The 22320-nt window shown below is 33.4% G+C and overlaps 1 protein-coding gene across 1 annotated transcript in view; it reads left to right on the top strand.

The window, feature by feature from the left end:
* Window positions 1-22320, top strand: part of LOC111086306 (meiosis-specific with OB domain-containing protein-like) — an 80259-nt gene that overhangs the window by 16096 nt on the left and 41843 nt on the right. The window contains exons 3-4 of the mRNA XM_022388670.1: window positions 9038-9227; window positions 12063-12163. Of these exons, the coding sequence (XP_022244378.1) occupies window positions 9038-9227; window positions 12063-12163 (291 nt within the window). The remainder of the gene's footprint in view (window positions 1-9037; window positions 9228-12062; window positions 12164-22320) is intronic.

Raw genomic sequence — 22320 nt, 5'->3', positions numbered from 1 at the left:
TCAGAAAATTTTCCAATTTCACATGCAAAATCTTTATAATGTCCAGATAGTTATCAAATGTTTCTTTAGGAAAACTATATATTTTATCTGTTATTTTCAGTAATGAATCTCTGTATGAGCTCGGTAGGTTTGACTGATCTCGTAACCACCATAACAAAATTAGGAAATAAATATAAATTATGCCTCCTTCATTCTAGAATTAACACAAATTACAACACAAAAAACATAAATGTTTAGACTAAATAGCTTAAATCTCATAAGATTATACATTTATAAATATTTATTATTTTTATTATATTGACCTTTCACCTGTGCCTGGCTAACAATACAGAAGTAAGAATGATGCGGATCATGTGCACTCATGTTACTGTATCCAATAAGATAAAACTGTCTGTTCAAAATAACTTGTCTTGGCTAAAGCAAACAATTATCTCTTCTAGTTACGACCTTTCCACTCTGTTGGTGCTTTATGTAGGCTGCTAACCCTTTAAAAATTTTGCATGTGGAGGATATGAAATAAAATATATTTTTTTAGGTTTTATATATACATTTGAGTAACTAAGAAATCATAAATTACTACATTAATACCATAGAATTGCACTATAATTTATAAAGCTTTGTAACTAAGATGCATTTTAGTCTAAAAAATATGAAATTTCGAGCAGACTAACGACACAACTTACCTTGTTGAAATATTGATTCAAAGGAAAGAAATGGATTCAAGTCCTTTAAAATGGCTGCAAAAACCACTAGGGGGACATTATGAGCTTCCAATTGGTTATTCATGTCATATATAGAAGTGTATATAAGGGAATGTTTCCAAAAATGGAAAGAGGTAGGCGGGGTGTTAATATGTTTGACTTATTACATGAGCAATATCTTAGCAAACTGAGAAGATAAGAGGCTCTTATTTTATATTCTAGCTTATAAATATCAGTAATTTGAGTTTCTAATTCGTTCGAAACTATAGACTTAGTATTTTGACTTCACAAACATCTAATTTGGACCAGTGCTGCATTCAACATACCACGTGACACACAAAAATCAATGTTTATCTGTGTTTTTTAATATTTGCTTTTAAGTTAAGAAATTGAGTAACATATACTATTAAAATTTGAATTATAATCTACAGTTTGATATCAAATTTATTGACATAAATTCATGAAATAGTTGTTCAATAAAATTTTGAATGCAAGTCAACAAACAAGATGACATGGCCTTTCACTTGTGACCCATCTTTAAAGGATTAACTTACATTTTTTTTTCTGGGATGTACTTTATTAGGATGTCTTACTTTGTAATATTTGCATATTTCAGTTTTCTTTCAGGGTCTTATGCATTACACCCTTTCTTTGTGATGAGGTTTTTAGGGGTGTTTCTTGTACTTTCTAAGCTTGCGCTAATGCAGCATGTCAGCAGTCATCTCTTCTCATTTGAGTTTCTTGCTTTTTTGCTGACAATACAGACACACAAACTCCACCTTCTGAGGTTGGTTATCACAACTCATAGAGGCAACTTGTTTCTGGAGCTGCTCCTAGGCTTTGGATTAGTGGGAGATGTATTCTCCCATTTTCTACACTTGTGGACACCATTTGCAACAGACTATGTTTTTCACTCTCACCCAGTAAGAACAACTAAACAATTCCTTGACCCCACTCTGTGGTTTTACTCCTGTATTTTTGCATTCCCATAATGACAGGCAGTTGGCAACCTGTCACAGATAGGTCTGTTTCACTTGAATTAACTTTGGTTATTCCTCAGTTCAAGATGGATGGTTTTCTCACTTTTAGATGGGCACGTTTGCAGGATATGGATGACCGAGATCAATATCTGAAATGCTTTTTCCACATCCTGTTTGACCACCTGCCTTTTGCTTCCTTTGATTTATTCACAGTGATCAACAATTATATTCATTCCCTGTGGGTTGGCTATGGCCCAGTGTGCTTTTAGTTGGGTCCAGTGGGCTGTTACTCAGAGGTTATATTCCTTAGGTCTTCTGTGATTATATGTGGCTTCTACTTTCCACATCCAGTGTGGTATACACTGTTGTGACCTCTCTTCTCATTTGGGAGTTATCTTCTTCAAAGTGGGTGGTTTGACTCTCTAGCTCAGTCTTAACTCTCACTCAGTATTTCAATTTACCTGGAGGTGTTTTTATGTAAGGCAGGCTAAAACCTTCTTCTTTATGTCTTCAAAATGTGGAGCTTCTGATACCAAAGCTCTCATATCACTATTTTCCTGCACAAAAGGTTTTGTTTTTTTCTGGCAACTCTTCTCTTGAGTCCTTTGCTTTTCTCAGACTCACATATAAGCATCCCCTTCATTGGATTTTGGCCAATCAGTGCAAGTTTATCCAGAGTTTACTGTCTTTTCTTACATCTCTCCCTATTTATTTTCACCACTTGCTGTTATGGTAGGTCATTTGATCCCACTCAACTTTGGGCATCCATCTTACCCAGACTTACAGTTGTTTGGAGCTTTAGTTGCTCAGCAGTAAGTTTGTTTTCATACCTGTGGTGAGTGCAGCACAGATGGTACCTTGTGTAGTTTTGGGCTTGACAACAGCCAAACCTACAAACAAAATCTGTGAACTGTTTAGGTGGGGTACCACTCTGGACATCTTATTTATTTCCAGAGTTTGTGTCCAGAGGAGCAGTCTCTCTATAACAATTTCCTGGAGATGTATGCTTCTCAATGAACTTGTCTATCTGGTCTTCTGTCAATTCTTTCATCTATCAACAGGGTGGAACTTGCTGTCAGGACATCTGTTTTCCTTGCTCTAGCCTTTCTTTCATTGATCCTATGACCAACATGTTTGGTTTCCAGTCTATCATACTTTGGCCCAGGTGGCAGATCTACTCTCTCATCTAGACCTGACCCTTTCCACAAAGTAGTTTATCCATCCTTTAGACTTTTCAGTGGATTTTCTCCTACTTTAGGATTCCTGTCGTCATTACTCTTCTGTTTCTCTCCACCTAGTTTCCGTTCATTTGGTCCTATAGTCTGGATTTGTTTTAGTCTCTTTATATATATATGTGTGTGTGTGTATTTTTCTGTTTGAACATCTTCCCATTTCTACTGTTGCTGGTTCAGGATGATTTTGTATATGTCCTTCCATCTCTTTCCCAACCATTTTCCATTTCTTTCTCTGATTCTTATGGATCTCTTCCTTCTTGTCTGGTTCCTATTCTGGACTAGAATCTCTGTTTAGTTTTCAGCACTCATACATATTCCTCATTCAAACTGTTGGCCATCTGTTCCTTGTACCATCTTTCTCTTCAGACATATTTTTTTTTCTTATGGTTTATGGTAGCCCTTGTTCTGAGTTTTATTTCTTGGATGCCTACTGCACTCATTACTACTCCTTTCTCCCCAAAACTTATCATCTCAGGAGAATGATTAGATGTTTCTTTAACCAGTTTCTGCCCTTTTTTCCTTGTATGATCATTCCAACCCCAATTGTCTCCTTTGTTCTGTACAGGCTGTTCCTTGCTATCTCACTCAGACTATTGCCATTCAAAGCAATTGACAATGTCTTCTTGCTGTTGGAATCCTCTTCCTATAGTAACTTATCTCCTTCCACTTTGACCTGTTGGTTTATGCACCTTATCAGGCTAGATTTTATCTGTATGGGTAATGACAATTTTCTTATCTTTCTTGTCTACTGCCATCAAATACATTATCTCACAGCTTTTCTTGCTTCTAGCCATTGACGTCTCTAGTATGAGATCTTATAGGTGTGGGTGTGGATGACCCCTGAAAATTTTATGTCCCATTACCTACACCACTTTTGCAGTTTTGTTTCCCTCCATTTGCCATTCTTCAGTTTCCTAGATTCTCTAGTGAGGTGAATTGTTAATTATTTTGTTCTTTTTCTATAGTTCCCTCATTGTCATTATTATACATTAATGTGTATATGTGTATATACACGTATATGTGTATTTACTGGAGACGATAGAACCCATCAAGTGTTCAGAATGCCGCACAGGGAATAATTCTCTCTCTCCTGAAATCTGCATGAAGTGGGGAATAAAATCTGTTCGTACTTAGTGCATGTTCATCAGTATCTATAAAATCTTCCAGGCAATACTTCATGAATACCAAAAACAAAACAGTATCAAGTGTGTGTGTGTGCCTATCATCACTATTCACTAATACATTGTACATTCTATCAGTTTAAGACTTTATGTAAATGATAGAAAATTTCTGTTCAGTCCATACACTCCTCTAGTATTCTTCCCAAGTGAGCCCCATTCCCCTATTCTTTTAGTGGAGTGACAGAAGAACCCATTCTTCTCCAGTCCCAAGCAGTTGGAGAGCTTGATATGGAGAGTTCCACTTCAGTTCAGTGTAATCCCACTTGTATTGGACCTAGTTGACTAACCCCTCATTGGGAAGTGTAGTACAAGCCATACCCTACACTTTGGACTAGACCATTCTTAGTGATTATGCCAGCCAAATGGGTCTTGTGTTCCCCATGAGATGCAGGTCTTAGATGGTTCCTCTATGAACCTGGTTATTCTAGTAAGCATTTTTCCAATATTGTATGGCATGAGGAATTATTTAGCCACATTACACATACCTGATTTGCTGACTTGAGATATAATGGCCAATTGAACAATCTTCTATACTGCCAAATTGTGTGACACTTTGGTATCACACAGAACATCTTTTTCACAGTACCTTTTGTTCTCCCATCTTTATTGAGAAAAGAGTATTCCCTGCATGAGAAAAATGTAGGCTCCCATCAAGGCTTTTTTGTTATCTACACCAGCCCTTCCATTATATTATCAATGTGGAATTCTAACTCTGTATTCTGCAGAAGGTTGAGTACCATTTGTGAAATTAACATTTTCCTTACCTGAAAATGTATTTCAGATAGATACTTAGCTCTCAGCAGATCCACCCACTCTTTCTTCTGTATCCTAGTGTTTCTTTTACCTTGTTAAGAATGAGCATTTGTTGTAAAGCTAATACACATAGGGTTTACTGCACATGGTTTGTCAAAAGTTTAAGAAAGATGTGTAGGAACAAAAATACCACAAAACTACATTACTTTTATTTCAAAACAGTACTGCTTGCAGTCTAATTATTTATAGTAAATGTGGTTGAACAAGTAGTTTTGCAGGTGTAAAAGCAGTTTGTCAAGACAGAGTGTTATTGTTGTCAACTATAACTTATAGAAATGTTATACATATAATTTGTTATTGTGACTGTTGAGAGATTGAAGTTAACACTTTCGTGATGGGCATTCATTACTGCACGTGACACAAGGTTTTAGTGTCTTACATTCAAAATTTTATTAAACTACTTTTTCTTCATGTTATACCAATTAATATGGCATAAATGCTTAGCGAATAATCCATATTTTAATTGTATATAAGTTTAAGTTCTTAATTCTATTAGGAAATATTTTAAAATTCCTGAACTTCCCCCAGTTTTACACACGTGACACATTTTCTCTAGGTATCTTATCTTCTCTGTTTTATCAACTACCCCTTCAAAATATACAAAATTAAATGTAAATTGCTCCCTATAATATCCCTATAATTTTTATAGCCTTCAATTTTTGATTGGTTACAGAGCTATGAAATAGAAAATCACATCCCTCATGCCACACCTATCTGTCACAGGCTTTGTTAATAGTTCTATCTTACATTTAATTATATATTACCTATAACCAATAGAAAATCAAGGTTTTTATCTATCAAATGATGTATTGTATAATGTTGTGTTCTGAATGGAGAAATGTCAATTTCATTCAGAGTACAAGCATAGTTCCCGTAAGAAAGTTGACGACTAGCTTGGATGAATTTGTAATGGCTCTTGTCTCACAGTTAGAAAGCCAGAAAAATTTTGAGAGTTAGGGGAAAATTGTCTACTTTTTGCATGCTATTAGTCTATGTTCTTTGGTGCATTATTTAATTAACTCTTTCAACATGGGCTTGGTCAATTTGACCAACCACGTGAATTCTTTGTACTCATTTAAAGTCTTTATAGATTTGATACTTCTAACTTTCAATATAGTGTGTGTATCTTCACAAAATTTGGCAGTCTTTCAGTTAATATTATAAGTCTTTCACATATAAAAAACATATTTTTTAGTGAACTATTTTAAATAAAATAAAATAGAGATTTCTCCATGAATATATTTAGTATTTGTTTTGAATAGTCTGTGTGCAAAGTAATTTTCATGTTAAAATTAAAAATACTTTTTCTCATCTCAAAAATCTCAAATTTCCTCTATGTAATCCCTAAAACCTTTTAAATGCATTTAAAACGTTTTTTTTCAGTAAAACTTTATAGTTTATCTGTTATTTTCTCTACCATATCTCAAAATGGGATCTGTCAATTCTATCGACCTCGTAACCAAAAACAAAAAATCTAAATTATCCATTTTTCTTTCTAGAATGACTTCAAATTGTAACATGAAACTACATTCATTTATCCTAAGTAGCTCTAAGTTCGTAACAGTATACATCTATTTATAATTAATATTTATTGTTTTATTGCCCTTTGAACCATCTTTAACTACTATCTGCATCATTATAAGTTGTAAATCACTTGGAGAACGTGCAAGTCACGTTATACTATCTAATTACTTTACTCATGAGCTGCTCGCATGCGTGTCTTGTGAACCATTTTAAATATATTATTATTCTTACTTATTTTACCTAATCTAGTGTTAAATAACTTAAAAAGATTGTATTTTTAGATTTTAGTTACTTTTATAATAATAAATAGAAAATAAATATGAAAAACAAGAAAGAAAATACTTGCCCAAGCTTCTTTTTTCTTGCTCTTGATTGTCAATGACAGGTAAGCCTTCTTTTTTATGCTAATTGTAGTAGCACACCAAATACTTTTTATTTAATTAAATAATGCACCAAAGAACAAATACTAATAACATGCAAAAAGTAGAAAATATCCCCTAACTCTCAAATTTTTTCTAGCTTTCTAACTATGTGACTAGAGCTTTTACAAATTCATCCAAGCTAGTCTTTAACTTTCCCACGGGAACAATGTTGCTACTCTGAGTGAAATTGATGTCTAACTGCTCAGAACATAACGTTATACAATACATCATTTGATAGATGAAAACCTTGATTTTCTATTGGTTATAGGTAATATATAATGAAACGTAAGAGAAAACTATCAACGAATTCTGAAAGTGAGAATGTGACAGGTGGGTGTGGCAGGAGGGGTCTTATTTTCTAATCGACAGCTCTGTAACCAAACAAAATTAAAGACTATATAAATTATGGTTTGTCTGAGCAATAATGATTTTATAGAGAGTAACTTACATTTAATTTCCTACTTTTTTGATGGGTGGTGGATAAAATAGGGATGATGACATGCTAAGAGAAAATGTGTTACGTGGGTCACACTAGTGGAAATTCAGGATTTTTTTTAATATTGCCTTGTAGAATTAAGAACTTAAAACTTGTATACTATTAAAATATGGATTATTAGCTAAAATAAAATTTATGTTATACCAATTAGAATAGCCAAAAGTAGTTTAATAAAATTTTGAATGTAAGTCACTAAAACCTTGTGTAAAGGGTACCCGTGCAGAAAGAGTTAATACACTTCATGTTGTTTTAGTATTTTAGGCTTAGATTTCTTTCCTGCCAAAAATGTCAATTTAATCTACATTTTACTTGCAATTTTTATACCAAATGGCATGCAGTTTTACATATATTATTGTTTTTATGTAAAAAAATTTCTGTTTTGTGATACTAAGCCTAGTTGGGCAAATTTATTTTCAAAATAAATTCTTTTCTTAAAATAACTAAATTGTATACTTTATATTTTTAGGTCTTTCCTCCAAGCACTTTAGTAGCTCAGTAGTAAGTCTGAGAGCTTATAATGCTCAAAATTGGGTTTCGATATCTATGTTGGGCAGGGCACATATTGCAAATTGTTTAGCTTTGTGCTTAACTACAAACAAACTTTCTTCAGTACTTAACTAGTCTCACCAGTGTTTTAAAGTAGCTCTTCCATGAGAATGCTTTTAAGAAATGTAATCACTATTTCTAACTATGATTGTTTAGTCTCCTAAAGCTTTACCAAGTTTTTTACTTAGAGGGTTATATGTACCTGCTTTATGTATTTTCCTGTCATCTCCGATGTTGTAATATACATATAATAAACTATGAATGTATAGTTAGGTTGGGATTATTATGGTATATGACCATAATATGTTTTATAATGCAAACCAATCAGAATTTAAAACTTGTGATGAGTAGATCAACATTTGAATATTTTCTCTGTCTGGGAGATGATTGACACATCTCTGTGTGTATATAAAAAATTAACTATACAGAAATGTAAGAAGATTTTAATTCAGAACTAAAAAGCTTTATGGCACACACTTGCCAGTATTTTTGTGAGAAGGTTTTTCATGTATATACTTTCTGGTCTTTTTTATCAGATGTTGAAGAGAAACCAGTGAATTTATTTTTCTAGAACTAGCATGGCAGAATAAATAATGTATCTGTTTATCTTGTTAAGAAGAAAAAGTTTATAATTTTTGTTTTTGAGTTTTGTTTATATTAGATTTATAAAATTGTATATATATATATTTTAGTTTAGTTTTATTGTTGCTAATCAAACTAATTTTCAATGACCTTTCATTTTATTTTCAACTCTGAAGGGTGAAGATCAGAGAAAATTACAAATAATATATTAATTTTTTTATTATTTGGGAAAATATGACAGAACTTGGAATATATATTACCTGTGGGTAATAATGAAGTGTTATCCTTTTATAATAGATTTGGTAGTTTAGTGTAATAGTATTTTTGAATAAATAAGCATTTTTTAATTACTCAAACATCAAAATGGTCCAACTTAAAAAGTATATATTCAAATATGGCACAAATAATTATAAGTTAAAATCTGTAAAATAAATCAAAGAATATTTCACAGTTGCTTTATAGATGTTACTTTGTAATTATAGAGATCTCTCTCATATTAAATAGTTATTTTCTTTCGTGGTAAAAAAATTAAATTTTAAATTTAGTATTTTTTATAGTGGTTTTCGTTTGAACATCAGTCCTGTCCATAGTAAACTGAGTTTGTATGAAGGTTTATGGGAAGAATTTCAAATGCTGTGTCATATACCTTGTAAGGCAATATCCAGTGTTGTTTCATTGGCTGACCTTGTGTATAATGGAATGGACATTAGTGGAGAACATGTTAATCTACTGGTTGGTGTACGAAAGGTGAGAATTCTGTCATGTATTTGTTAAGCCTAATATGTATAATGCTTTTTTAAACTAATTAGAATTTCTTCTTGAAAAAATTATAAACTATTCTATAAGTTCTGCTGAGATAATGCACCTCAGAAAAAACTTTGTACTGAAACAAAGAAAAGAAACACTTATGATTATAATTGAACACATTGTGGTGGAACACTATAGTTCTAAAGGTTAATACATACAAAATGTTATAAATATATACATGTTATGTAAAATCTTGAAATTAAAAGCTGCCTTTTTCATTTTGAAAGTATTTGTGCATTACTAAATTTTGTATTTGTATCAGATATATTATGATAAACAGAAGATTGTTGAAAAATATTAAATTCCTTGCAGGTAATTTCAACTTTACTCTGATTTAAAATTAATTTTATAACTCAGTATGACAGTTGTTATTAATTATATTGCAAACTATATTTGACACTTTTTATATCAGTTCAAAAGTTAGTGATAATTATCTATCTAAGGTTGTTACCAATAATCGTCCAAAACAGCATTTCTCAAACTGGGGGTTCACAAGGGTTCTTTAGAGGATCCGTGGGTCATGTCCAAAATTTCATAAAAATATTTTAAAAAGTATGATTTATAGAATAAATTATATTTTTCACATATTCAAATATTTAATTTTGGAATACAGCTTTTAATTTACATGGAAAATTTTTTTTCAAAACAAAATACATTAATAGGTTTGGGGGTATCCATGAAAAAAAATTAAATTAAAAAGGGTCCTTGGGTTACTAAAGTTTGAGAATTGCTGGTCTAAAGTAAAAGTATTTTAAAAGAACATTTCATCTGCTGATGAAGTGGGGGAGATACATGAAGGTTATACAGTTTACATGTACATATATTGTAATTGGAAATAACTGGATGAGACTTTGGTAATTTGAAGTTTAACTCCATTTGGCATATAATGATTAAATATAATTGCTGTGAACCACTAGTTTTTAAATAGGAATTAGCATCTATCTAAGAACCACTGGGAAATATATGTCTCAGCTGCAGTGAAAGGGTTAAATGTGTATGTAACTAGGTATTTAGTGTATATTGTACTAAATTGGTGCATTCTACACTACATATATATACAGTGTTGGGCATATTACTGAAACAAAAGTAACTCATTATTATTTTTATTTTTCAGAAAAAGTAATATATGAAGGTTCTTACATATTAGTTAGTAAAAATATAACATGTTTTATTATTCTTTATGTTTCTTTCTCTTGTCTTATCCTGCAAAACAAATTTTGTGATTATTCACTTTTTTAACTATACCTTTGAAACTTAATTTATCAATTTCTGTTATATAGTTTTTGACACAGTGTATGCAAGTAGTTAATCTGATTCCACAGTGAGTACACCTGCAAGTAGCCAGATAAAAATTAAATAAAGTTTGTATAAAAGCCATTTTATGAACTACTTTTTGTAATTTGTGTTGGTAATTTCTCAAAGGAAAATCATATTTGACACATCATTTAGGTATTTGATTTGTTTAGAATCTAAAAACTGAAACTTACTTTGGCTTTATAAAAGAAAAAAGCAATAATGTACAATAGATGCATGTTACAACAAAGAGAAGGTTATGAGATGAACTGATTTCTTTTTTTTTTGTGACTAGTAACTCTAATATTATTACTCTCATTACAAATCTAACATGCTATAATTCATTGTTATTGACAAAAGTAATATTACTATTATAGTAATGACTTACTTACAATAATGTTAACCCCAATTCTGCATATATTATGCTTATCTTTAAATATGGCACTGAAAATATCCATAGTTGTATTTGCTTAGACTATCTTAGCCATCTCCAAACTTTCATGTTAATATATGTTTTATGGCACCCAGGTTTCCACTGTTATCCAACATTATATGATCATCGTGTACTGGATGCAACTGATCATGGTTGTGATTATGTTGGTGAGAGTGATGCACATAATGCACAAATAAATGAAAATTACTATACTGGACAGATTAAATAAATAATAATAACAAAGTTTATTTCAAATGTATATCATATAATGCACAGGCAACATATATTAATATTTTGCTTGCTCCTTCAATTAAGGTCTTCTGTAGTGAAATATGATGACATATATGCTTCCATGTATCACCATATATATATATATAATATTAAATATGTTGATTAAGATGATACATTTTTCTATGATTATTTATAATGCAATTAACTCAAATATACTTTGGTTACATGGAAGACCATACATGTTAGAGGTCTCCATCTTTTGAATTATGATGTGATAGGATTACAAACTTTATAAATGATTCACCTTATCTGTTACTTTATTAATGCAATTTTTCTTTTAAATTTGATGTAGACTATTTTGGGACTTATCAAACTTTTTCTATACTTAGTTATTTAGCTACTAAAGAGGTTTTATAGGGTTTCTTGAAATTTCCATGTATGAATGTATAATATAATGAAAATATTACTTTATACCAAGTTTCTGATTTGTTTGACATGGATGAAACTAAGTAAAACGTACTACACTTTCACATTAAATTTTTTTTAATGATGAATTCTTTTACAAATGCTTAATGACCAGCATGAATGTATTACACTGACAGTGCCTCATAATCTTATTCTAAGGGAAGGATTAAGGTCTGTTATGTATATTATTTAGAGAATTAACCATTTTGTAAATTTCATGAGGTGTATTAATTTTTTTATTTTAGCAAACTGAATGTTTCATATTAAATATTGTATTAGCATTTTGTTTGCAAAGTTTGACATAGCCACTTATGTTATACAAGATAAGTAGTTATTAAAATTTGCAATTACAGATAACATCAATACAGCCTATTTGCACCAAAGATGGCCGAAGTTTACAAAAAATAGACTGTCATGTGTTTGATCAGACTTACCCTCTAATAGTTATTTCAATGTAAGTATCAACAAACTCAGGTAAAAAAAAATCATCATCATTATTAATATGGTATTCTATATCCACAGTTATCAAAACCTTAATTAAAATTTGTTCTTAAATGTTTATAAGTAATATTGGCAGAGAGATGAAAAATAACTTGGGTTCTTTGTTTTTGGTTTTTACAGAGTTTCACCATTATTTCAGCTTTTAAAAATTACTTATCTATTTCAGGTAAATATTAATAAACATTGAGTATGTTATATTAAAATGATTTTGAATATACAAATCAGCAAGCCAAATGACAATCACAGTTTATATAAATTTTCACTGGAATGTCATGTATCAGAATGACATTTTGTAGGCAGTATGATTCCACTGAAAATTTACCACTTTTGAGAAGGGGTATGTAATAGCCCTTTACAACCAAAATATTTCTATACTTAAATCATAAAAATGTGTTCATATTGGGGATTTAGAATTTCTTAGAAGGGATATCCTTTTTACATAATGGCATTGAAAACAAAAGAATATGAATCAATTTTTGGAACCAGGACCATTCCAGAAAGGAATCTGCAACAAGTTATACTCCAGCCATGGTAAGCAAAATGCAGTGTCTTGTAACAAATGAGAAACTATGAACACAAAGGTCAGTGACATAAGCCATCCAATTATCCCATACAACATTATCAAGAAGGATCTCCATTTGGAAAAGTGACACAAGTCACATGTACACAAGTTGCTTTTACAACATTACCAGGAAAGGAAGACCAACTATAGAAAACTGTATAAATAATATTTAGCTGTAAAAAATGGCAGTGTTTGCTGACACTCAACAGAGTCATATGTCTACCTTGATGACTATAACAAGCTTCATGTTCTACCAGTCATGTTGTGAAATGTTTTTGAAGGGATCATATCTAAATACTGTACCAGAAGAGTAGTTATGAAGATCAAGATGAACTCTGCTTACTATCAAACCAATCAGCTGGGTATGAAAATGAGACCAACAGAGTATGGGCTAACCAAGTTAAGGCTTCCTTTCAATCATGACATACATCAAGTAGCTGAAAAGTTTATAATATTCCACATGAAAACATACAGGTCCCACCACCAGCAGCAGCAGCTATGGATTTTAGTTATCTGATTGTTGAAAAAGATGTTGAGAAATGTTGCCTTTGTGCACTAGATGGATTGTGAAAGACCTACATGTAGGAATGATGTGCCTTGGATTTGACAGTCTTTCAACAGAACGTTTTTGCAGTGAAAACTATGTTGCATGGCTATCTATCAAGGTGCATGATGATGTGTACTATAACAACATGGTGAAGTTCCAAAATTACTTTAATATGACATACTCAACCTTTGTATTACAATAGTGAGATTCATGTTAATACTGATTTTTCTCTGGTCAACATTAATTTACTCTTTGTTCCTACTGATCTGCTCCCAGTTTTCTTTTGTAAAGTTAAATACCTAAAAATTCATAGGACTTCTGAAAACAAATAAAAAAAATAAAGAACCCAAATAATCAAAATGTGTTTTTATAATTGTGCTATACGTTAATTGTTACACATGAGATAAAGGTAGATTAAAATTAATATCATTGTATCATGTTAGTCTAAAATATTTTATTTGTAAATAAGCAAAAAGAAATAGTTCATCAGGCTTATGAAGTAAATCAATACTTTTGTTTATTGTTTCTGTATAATGCTGTTGAATTGGTTTTTAGAAAAACCTCTTGACTTTTTTATCTTTTTCCTTATTTTGGCTCTTATGAAATTTCACTTAGACATTAGTCTTTGATTTTCATTAGTTTGGAAAAGAGTTTAATCCTGCAGTGTTCCTCCTGGTACTGATTTCACTCTTTGACTGTTATCTAATACTGAGAGCATTAAGTTCACAATAAATTGCTCTTTTAAACCATAATTATTGTTATTAGGAACTTTTATACACTGCTTAAAGCAGTTGAAGGGTAACAAGTGGCTATGACAAAGTAGTACCACTGTTATAATGTCAGTTTCCCTAGTTAGTTCATTGTTATGAAGAATCGAGCATCTGATGGTCAGTCATGTGATCTGAAATCCAAATGATAGGTCATCTAGCTTTATTTTATATATATATGGTAGTGTCTCATACAATCATCCTCCAGTGGGACAGTGGTAAGTTTATAGTCTTACAAGGCTAAAATCTGGGGATCAATTTCCTGCTGTGGACTCAGCAGAAAACTCTGTGTGGCTTTGCTCTAAAATAAACTCATGAAGTTTTGTCATACTTGTAATTTTGAATTGAGTATAGGGTTCATTGTACTCTAAAGTGTCACATGAACCATAGAGCTCAGAGAATATGCTAATATAGAGGATAATTGAATAAATGGAAGCCAGTCAGTCATAACAGGCTGTTACAAGTTGGCTCAAAGTGTCACAAAGTATTAGCAGAAAACAGTGATGGTTTGGGCACCTGGACAAGGCAGACCACCATTCATTACACGAGAGCAACCACTATTAGTTTATCCTGGCTCACTACACTTGTAAGATATAGAATTCTAGATTGAATCATACATTTGTAGCTGAAACTGAGTGTCATATTAGTTTACAGCTGGTTAGAAACAGACTTATTAAGACTAGTTTATATGCCAAATGCCCAGTCATATGCATTCCATTCATACAATGGCTTGATAAAGCTAACCTGCAATGGTGCCAAGATATGTCCGAAGAACCGACAGCATGTGGAGTAATATTCTTTTTTACAAAGTAGTCTGAAACTAGATAATAGATAAGTTAAATTGAATCCTTTTCTTGTTCTAACAGCACATAGGACCAGTGCTTTGATGAGAATGTTTTCCCCTTCTTCCTGGGTGGAATGCCAGTCCATCACAGGGTAATTTTCAGCTATTGAAATTTCCAGTAGGTAAAGTATCTTGCTCAAGGACACAGTGACTAGGTGTGAATAAGACTTGCCACCTTTTCATTATTAGTTCAATGCATTAACCACTAGGCTATTCTGCCTCAAACTAGACAATAGGTTTATACTTATTTGGAGAAGATATGGAACCAGATCCACACCATATTCATGCAAGAACTTAACACATATGACAGTGGTGATAGGATGGTATGAGCATTGTGAACTTCATACATGGGAGATTTCTGCATATCTAGAGCCCAGAAAGATCAATTTGGTGGTGGTGGGGGTACATTTGTGTGTCAGGGTCTCACCATGATCAGCAATGAAGATCAGTCTTACATTTATTACAGACTATAGCATGGGCTTCCATCTTTGCTAAAGGAGATTTAAATTGACTCTATAGAGGTATTGCGAGCTATAATTTCCCAGAGGTGTCAAGAAAATTAATCCCTTTTGTCAAGTGCTCTGCTCTTTTTCTTATGATTACATTTTTAAATTGGCAGGAAACCAGAACCTGTAACAATGTTGAATGCACTTATGAACAGACTCATTTGAATGGACTGGTTCTTCAAAACTATATTTTGAAAAATGCCTGGCCATAATTTTTTCATTTGTCCATTAATATTATAAGTATAACAACAAATAATTTACTGCTAGCAGGTAAACTTTTCACTTTACAAAGTGAAATTTAGTAAACTAATGCATAACATACATGGATATGGTCTTGGAAGGGGTCATATGTTCTACTCGTGCTCAGGTTACAAGTCACAACCTTCATGTAGTAATAAACATAGTATTTTACCATACTTCAATATTAACAGTCATAAAGGAAGAAGTCCTAAAGTACCTGATTGTTCCTGTTACACACAAGAATAGACCTAAATACAAATAAAGAATTCAAGCAACATTGTAAAATTTGCAATGTATGAAGAGTGAAAAGAAATATATTTGGTTAATGGACAAATGAAAATTGGCAGAAAGAATAACTTGTATATATATATATATCTATTAGATTTTTAAAATCTGACAAAACTATATACAAGTAAAAAATGTTCATGTGGTCGGTCTCTGGGGTTGAGACCGTATTGAGAAAATTAACCATTTTGCTATGAATAGGTAAAAGTATGTATGTCATGGTCTTTTACAGTTACATTCAAAACTTAATTAAACTAATTTATTACCAATGCATATCAATAAAGTTGACATTGAATATGTTTATAGATCAAATTTTTATAACATAAAAGTTTCAATTTCATATTTTTAAAAGTATATATATATAAATAAATGCCAAATTTCACTTTCTATATATCATATGACACTTCTAAAATAAAACAAACAAAAAACTGTGGCAGGTACTTAGTTTTTAAAGAAAAGATGAACTTTTCTAAACTGGGGTGGTCAGGGATATTAATACTCTCTTTGCCCTGCTCACAAAAAAGAACATTTTGCTAAAATCGTGGAGTTAAAAGTAATTTCAGAGTTAATTCATAAATCTAATCAAAAATACCTTACGTGTGAAAAAAAAAAGGTGCAAGCCAAAAAAGGATTCAGCATGCAACTTAAGGAATGAAATCAAAATTGGGGGACAAAGTGGTAGCTACACTTATAGCATTGATAAGAATTTTACAGCAAATATTCATTCATTAGTTAGCCAGGTCTTGTTTTTTGTTAAACTTAGAGCATGATGGTGGGTAAAACAAAATATGTGGCCTAGCAAATATGTGGCCTTTTGATGCAAAGAAAATGAAAAGAAAGAACTTCAAACAAAAGTGGAAATTTTATATCTTGTGTATTATGTAGTGGATTGCTTTGTATGTGAAGTAATGGTCCAGCAGAGCACATTCACTGAAAATATGTGATAGTTTGGATTGCCACAGTCTGAGCTACAGAAAGTGAAAAATCGCTAAACTATCACTCCTGTTAATAACACGCAGTTCATCCTGCAGGTTGTTTTGGATGCATGACACACTACAATGTGACTACAATGAACATTGTTTTGAAATTATCCTTATGCACACATCAAATTGCCCTAATACATAAGAATTATGTTACTTTGAAGATTTATTAGCATCTTATACCTAAAAATCATCAAGCACAACCCTAAAAAATCAAAGCATTTAGTAGGATAATAAGCAGAAATTCAAAACAAGTATGTTATGAATACCTGTATTTTCAACATTATGTGAATTTCCTCTGAAACACTCTTGCATCTGTTTCAAATTGTTAAATCACAAATATTACAATCACATATATTATTGTTCTTATATGGGTGTGCCCCTTTTAAAGACTGAACTCTGCCTTTCAAACAATTCTACATTCGTGCCTTACTGTAATGAAAACTTGAAATTGATTTCTAATTTGTCTTCTGTAAAAACGTATTAGGCTAGTTGTCATTGATAGTTATTGCCATTTCCTGAAATAATATTAATTTGATGATAGCTTGGTAGATCTAAAGTCTGAATGGCCACTTTATTTACTTATCTTGTGAAGAAGTATGAGTAGGCCCACTGGTAGTCTTCAGCTCCAGGCGTTGTAGACTCTTAATCCGGCCCTGCATACAAGTGGTTCTAAACAGGATGAATCTTCTATGTCATGTAAAGATGTTTCAATTTGTAGGCATTAAAAGACATCTACTGCAGTAAGTGCTGCAGGATTTGGATAAAGAATCAGGACAAATTATTTCATCATCAACATATTAGAGTCCACTTTTATCTTCCCACCTTTCTATATTGAATGAGAAATACTGTTAATATAGTAGAAAATGATACAGGAAATATTATTTGAATACTAAAAGTAAATAAAACTTTCTATGTTAAAATAGTTGAAGCTAAATAATACATTAAGTAAAATAATTAAGAGATAATTTAGTCCTTTCAGGTAGGTATGATTCACTATAAAGTTTAATGTATATTCTAACAAACTTACCTCTCTCACAGTATAGCTTTATCCCAATGAAAGTTACTCTTCTCTGTCCATCTAAGCATTAGTATGAATCTTACCTCACTTGTTCCAGCCTTTACACCCCACTATATTATCCATAGCAAATTAATTCTTGTGATTCTCTCTACCTACGGCAATGCACTTGCTATCTCGGATCCATATATATTCTCCCCATTATTATTTCATATTCATTTTTTTTCAGTGTCTGAAAGTTATACCTACACTTTAAATTATTTCTTTTTTTTTTAGACCTGTCTTATTCGGTCTTAAGTTTGTTGTCTATTTCTTTATTCTACATATAACAAAGGGAAAAAAAATTATGAAACGTTTTTGGATATGAATTCACAAATTCATGTCTGACACAGAGTTGCCTAGTGCTCCCTTGTGCCACCTCTGGAGTCTAGCATTATCCAGGTGTTGGGGGGGGGGAGTTTTTGCAAAGGATGTCTAGTCCCTCATATGCAGAGAGGTGGAGTTTTACCTGAGGTTTGATGTGGTTCTCCTGTCAGCTCAGATACTGAACTTGCAGGGGATCAAGGGCAGACTGGTAAAAATTTGGACTCTATGTTTCTGGCACCTTCCTTTGCTTAGACAGCTAATCACAAGCCTGGGACAGACATCCCACCTCCGGCACCATTTTTGCAATTAGTACATCAAGTTTGTAATGTGTTGAGCATTTCTCCTTTAGCTTATGACTCTTCTTTGTTGGGGGGAAAGTGATTTAGCTGATTACCTTGTCTTTCCACCTTGCTTGATATTGCTGTGCATGCTAGAAGATTTGCTGATCAATTGAGAGAGGGTGTTGTCATTCCTTGTCCTCCCTGTTTATTGAATCACCATATCTTAGCTTTCCATCACTTGGAGAACCCATATTTGGATTCTCAGAGGCTAGATCTTCTTCCTATTTGGGGTTTCTAGGTCTGATACCACTGTTCATCTTAATCAAACACAGTTTTCTCGAATTCGTCTATCTTCTTTGCAGTTGGGGTCTGAGGCCTATCACAGATCTCCTGCTCAATTTTCAGAGGATCTTAGACATTTATTGACTGCTACATTGATACAGTTATCGGCTTCTGCTCTCTCTTCTTAGTCTCTTGGTTGGTTTGTTGCTCGTATCTTTTGGAGGGACTTTGACTTCCTTCTTTGGCCATTAGAGATTTCAGAGAAGCTCCTTTTCTCAGACGTTCGATTTTTGAGGGTATTCCACATTCCATGGAATCTAGGATGGGTGTGGTCTGTCCCCACTCTTCTCTTTGGACCCTGGCTTCTCACCTTCCCTGATCTTCTACTGGATGGTTTTTGGCATCTCTCATTAGGGTTTCAGACCTCCTTGCTCAGCTCCATATTCTATTGGAACACAAGGGAGATTCCACCCTTATCAACCGGTATCCTCTGCTTGTATGGAGTGTAGACTTTGGCATTGGTGACTAACATATGGGGTCCAGTCCTGTAGGGATTTGACTCAGATTCGTGTCAGATGAGAAACCTTTGTCACAAATCAGTGGATCATTCCAGTTCTTAAGAGAGGATTGATACTTCATTTCATGCCTCCTCTTCTTCTACTATCTCTCATAGCAGTTGTCTTTCCACTTCTTAAGAACCATCTTAAATACATTCATCAAGCACAAACCATCCAAGATCTTCTGCAAAAATAGGCTGCAGAGCATGTTGACTCATCTCTCATGGATTTTTGTTCCAGTCTGTTGGTAGTATCAAAGAAGATGGGCGACTGGCAACCTGTCATTGACCTTTCTCATCTCAATTGTTTCCTCCACCTTCCTCGGTTTATGATGGAGTCATGTCTTTCCCACTTGACACTTTTCATTCGGTCTATGGATGATGAAGCTCCATGTTGCCAATGTCTATCTTGATATTCCGATAGTGGAGTCTTCACTTCGTTATCTCTGTTTTGAGCATTGCAGTCAGGATTTTCAGTTTCATGCTCTACCATTTGGCTTCGCATCTGCCCCATAGTCAGATTCTTTTCACATCATCTTCACTCATTGGGTATTCACACTCACCATTATATGGATGACTGGTTTCTTCTCGCTCTTACCTGAAGCTGTGAGAGCTGGTTTTCTCATCAAAATGAAGAAGTCTATTCTTACTCCCACACAGTACCTTATCCATTTAGGGGTATTCTTCAATTCCCATCTCAGTCGGGTCCAACCTTCTCTACACGTTTAGGCCATGTAACAGGCCATTCTTCTAATACAGTTGTCTCCTTCTCCACATGTGTGCACAGTTCTGTCTATTTTGGGGATGTAGGCATTCTTGCAATTACTCATTCCTTTAAGTTGGGATCACATACATTCCCTTCAGTGGTTGTTATGAGATCAAGGGAACATTTGCATGGATGCACTGGATTATCCAGTGACTATCAGCTTTCTGCCTACTCAATCTTGGCTAATGGTTGGACAGGGATAATACGACAGTAGTTATCCCTCTCCTGCTCTCTCGTCCAGAGATAAACCTTTTCACGGATGCTTCTCTCCAGGGATGTAGTGCTTTTATAGGAGGTATGGAATTCAAGTGTCTCTGGACAGAAGAGGAAACTTCTCTCCACATCAATCTATTAGAACTTCCAGCAGTACTAGACCACAATCATCAGATTGTTTTCCTTGCTTGTCATGTTCTAAGTGTAATGAATTTAGTGGCAAATCAGTTTTCTCATCCCAACAGAGTTTTTGTCATGGAATGGATGCTTTATCCACAAGTTTTTTGTTGTATCTGCTCGTGGCTTGGGATGCTTCAGATTGGTGCTTTCACCACACACTGGAATGCCCAACTCCCATTATTCTGGTCTGCTGTTTCTCACCCTCAGGCTTTGGGCATAGATGATCTCAGCCAGAATTGGATGGGTCTTCATCAGTATGCATTCCTCTGTTATCCAAAGTTCTTGCACTGATTTGCTCCTCGTCCTGTCGAGTTCTTCTTCTAGTACCACATAGGCCAGCTCAACATTAGTTCCACTTCTTTAGTATCTTCAGGAGTGCCAACCTTTTCCATTTCCTCTCTGGCCATTTCTCTCTTACATCATCCTCAGTCAAACATATTTTATCCAGTGAGCACCATTCTTCAATTTCTCTTGTGACATTTTTATTAATATGGCCAATTTGGCATTCTTCTTTGGACATTTATCAATGGAAATGGTTTACTTATCATCAGATGTCTCTCAGACATGATTTTAATCCTTCTCATCCCACTGTGCTGGATGTTTATTAATTTCTGACATGGTTATTCAACAAACGTTTAGTGCCTTCATCTATTTCTCTGTATATGGCAGCTTTGTCAGCTACTTTTTGTTTTTCTAGGAGACATAAAGTTTTGAGCCCCCAGTTTTATCCATTTTTCTGAAATCTTTTTGGGTTATCTGTCTTCAACATCATTTCCACATTTCTAATTGGGATATCATATTGGTTCTCCATGCCTTATCTCTATCACCCTTTGAACCTTTGGCATCATGTTCCCTATATCACCTTTCTCATAAGACTTATTTTCTTCTGTTATTGGCTAGTGGATGTTGACATTCAGATGTGTTTGCAATTCACATCTACCCAAACTTAGTGGCTAGAGGCTTTTTCTTCAATTCATTTTTCATTTTTATGACTGCTTGGATCCAGATCGTCTTTTATGCCCAGTTTGGGCTCTCTGTTGTTATGTTGCATGCACTGAAGCATTTTGGGGTTCATGTCGACAGTTGTTTCTCCATTGGGATCCTACGGTGTCATTTGATGTATCCCCTGTCATTTTGAGTGATTGGGCTCATTAATTGGTTTGCATTGCTTATTCTGGGCTTTCATTGGAGGAGTGGAGAATTTTTTGGGTCTCCTCTCATCAAGTTTGCCATATCTCAATGTCCCTGGTGGCTCGGTTGCATCGCCTTCTGGGGGAGATTGTAAAGGCTGGTACATGGATCATACCTGATACATTTATATATCATTATTTACATGATTTAGTGGTTGCCTCATTCGATGGTTTTTGGCTACTCCCTGTGGCTATTCTCCATGTCTTGACTAGATTGTGAGAGAGGTGAGTGACTTCATTTCTTTTGTGTTTATTTTTATTATTTTTTAGGGACCCTCTCATCATTTTCATATGGATCCCACTCAGTGGTGGGTGTTGCCTGGTTAGATATGCTTCTTTCCAAGTCCGTAGTAGCTACAAGTCGACCAATAAAATTTTTTCCTGGTAACTGCAAGCTCTGTTGAGATGGTCTGTTCCATAAGAATACCTTGTGGCTGTCCAGGTGGTAAACAATTATATACACCTGGAAAAAAGTTAAGCACCCCCAAATATTTTTCAGGATTGCTTATTGAAAATAAGGTTTAATT

Source organism: Limulus polyphemus, unplaced genomic scaffold, assembly GCF_000517525.1.
Source record: "Limulus polyphemus unplaced genomic scaffold, Limulus_polyphemus-2.1.2 Scaffold1007, whole genome shotgun sequence".
Taxonomy (NCBI): Eukaryota; Metazoa; Arthropoda; class Merostomata; order Xiphosura; family Limulidae; genus Limulus; species Limulus polyphemus.
Note: the sequence above shows the minus strand (reverse complement) of the source record. Positions and strands in the feature narration are given on the sequence as shown.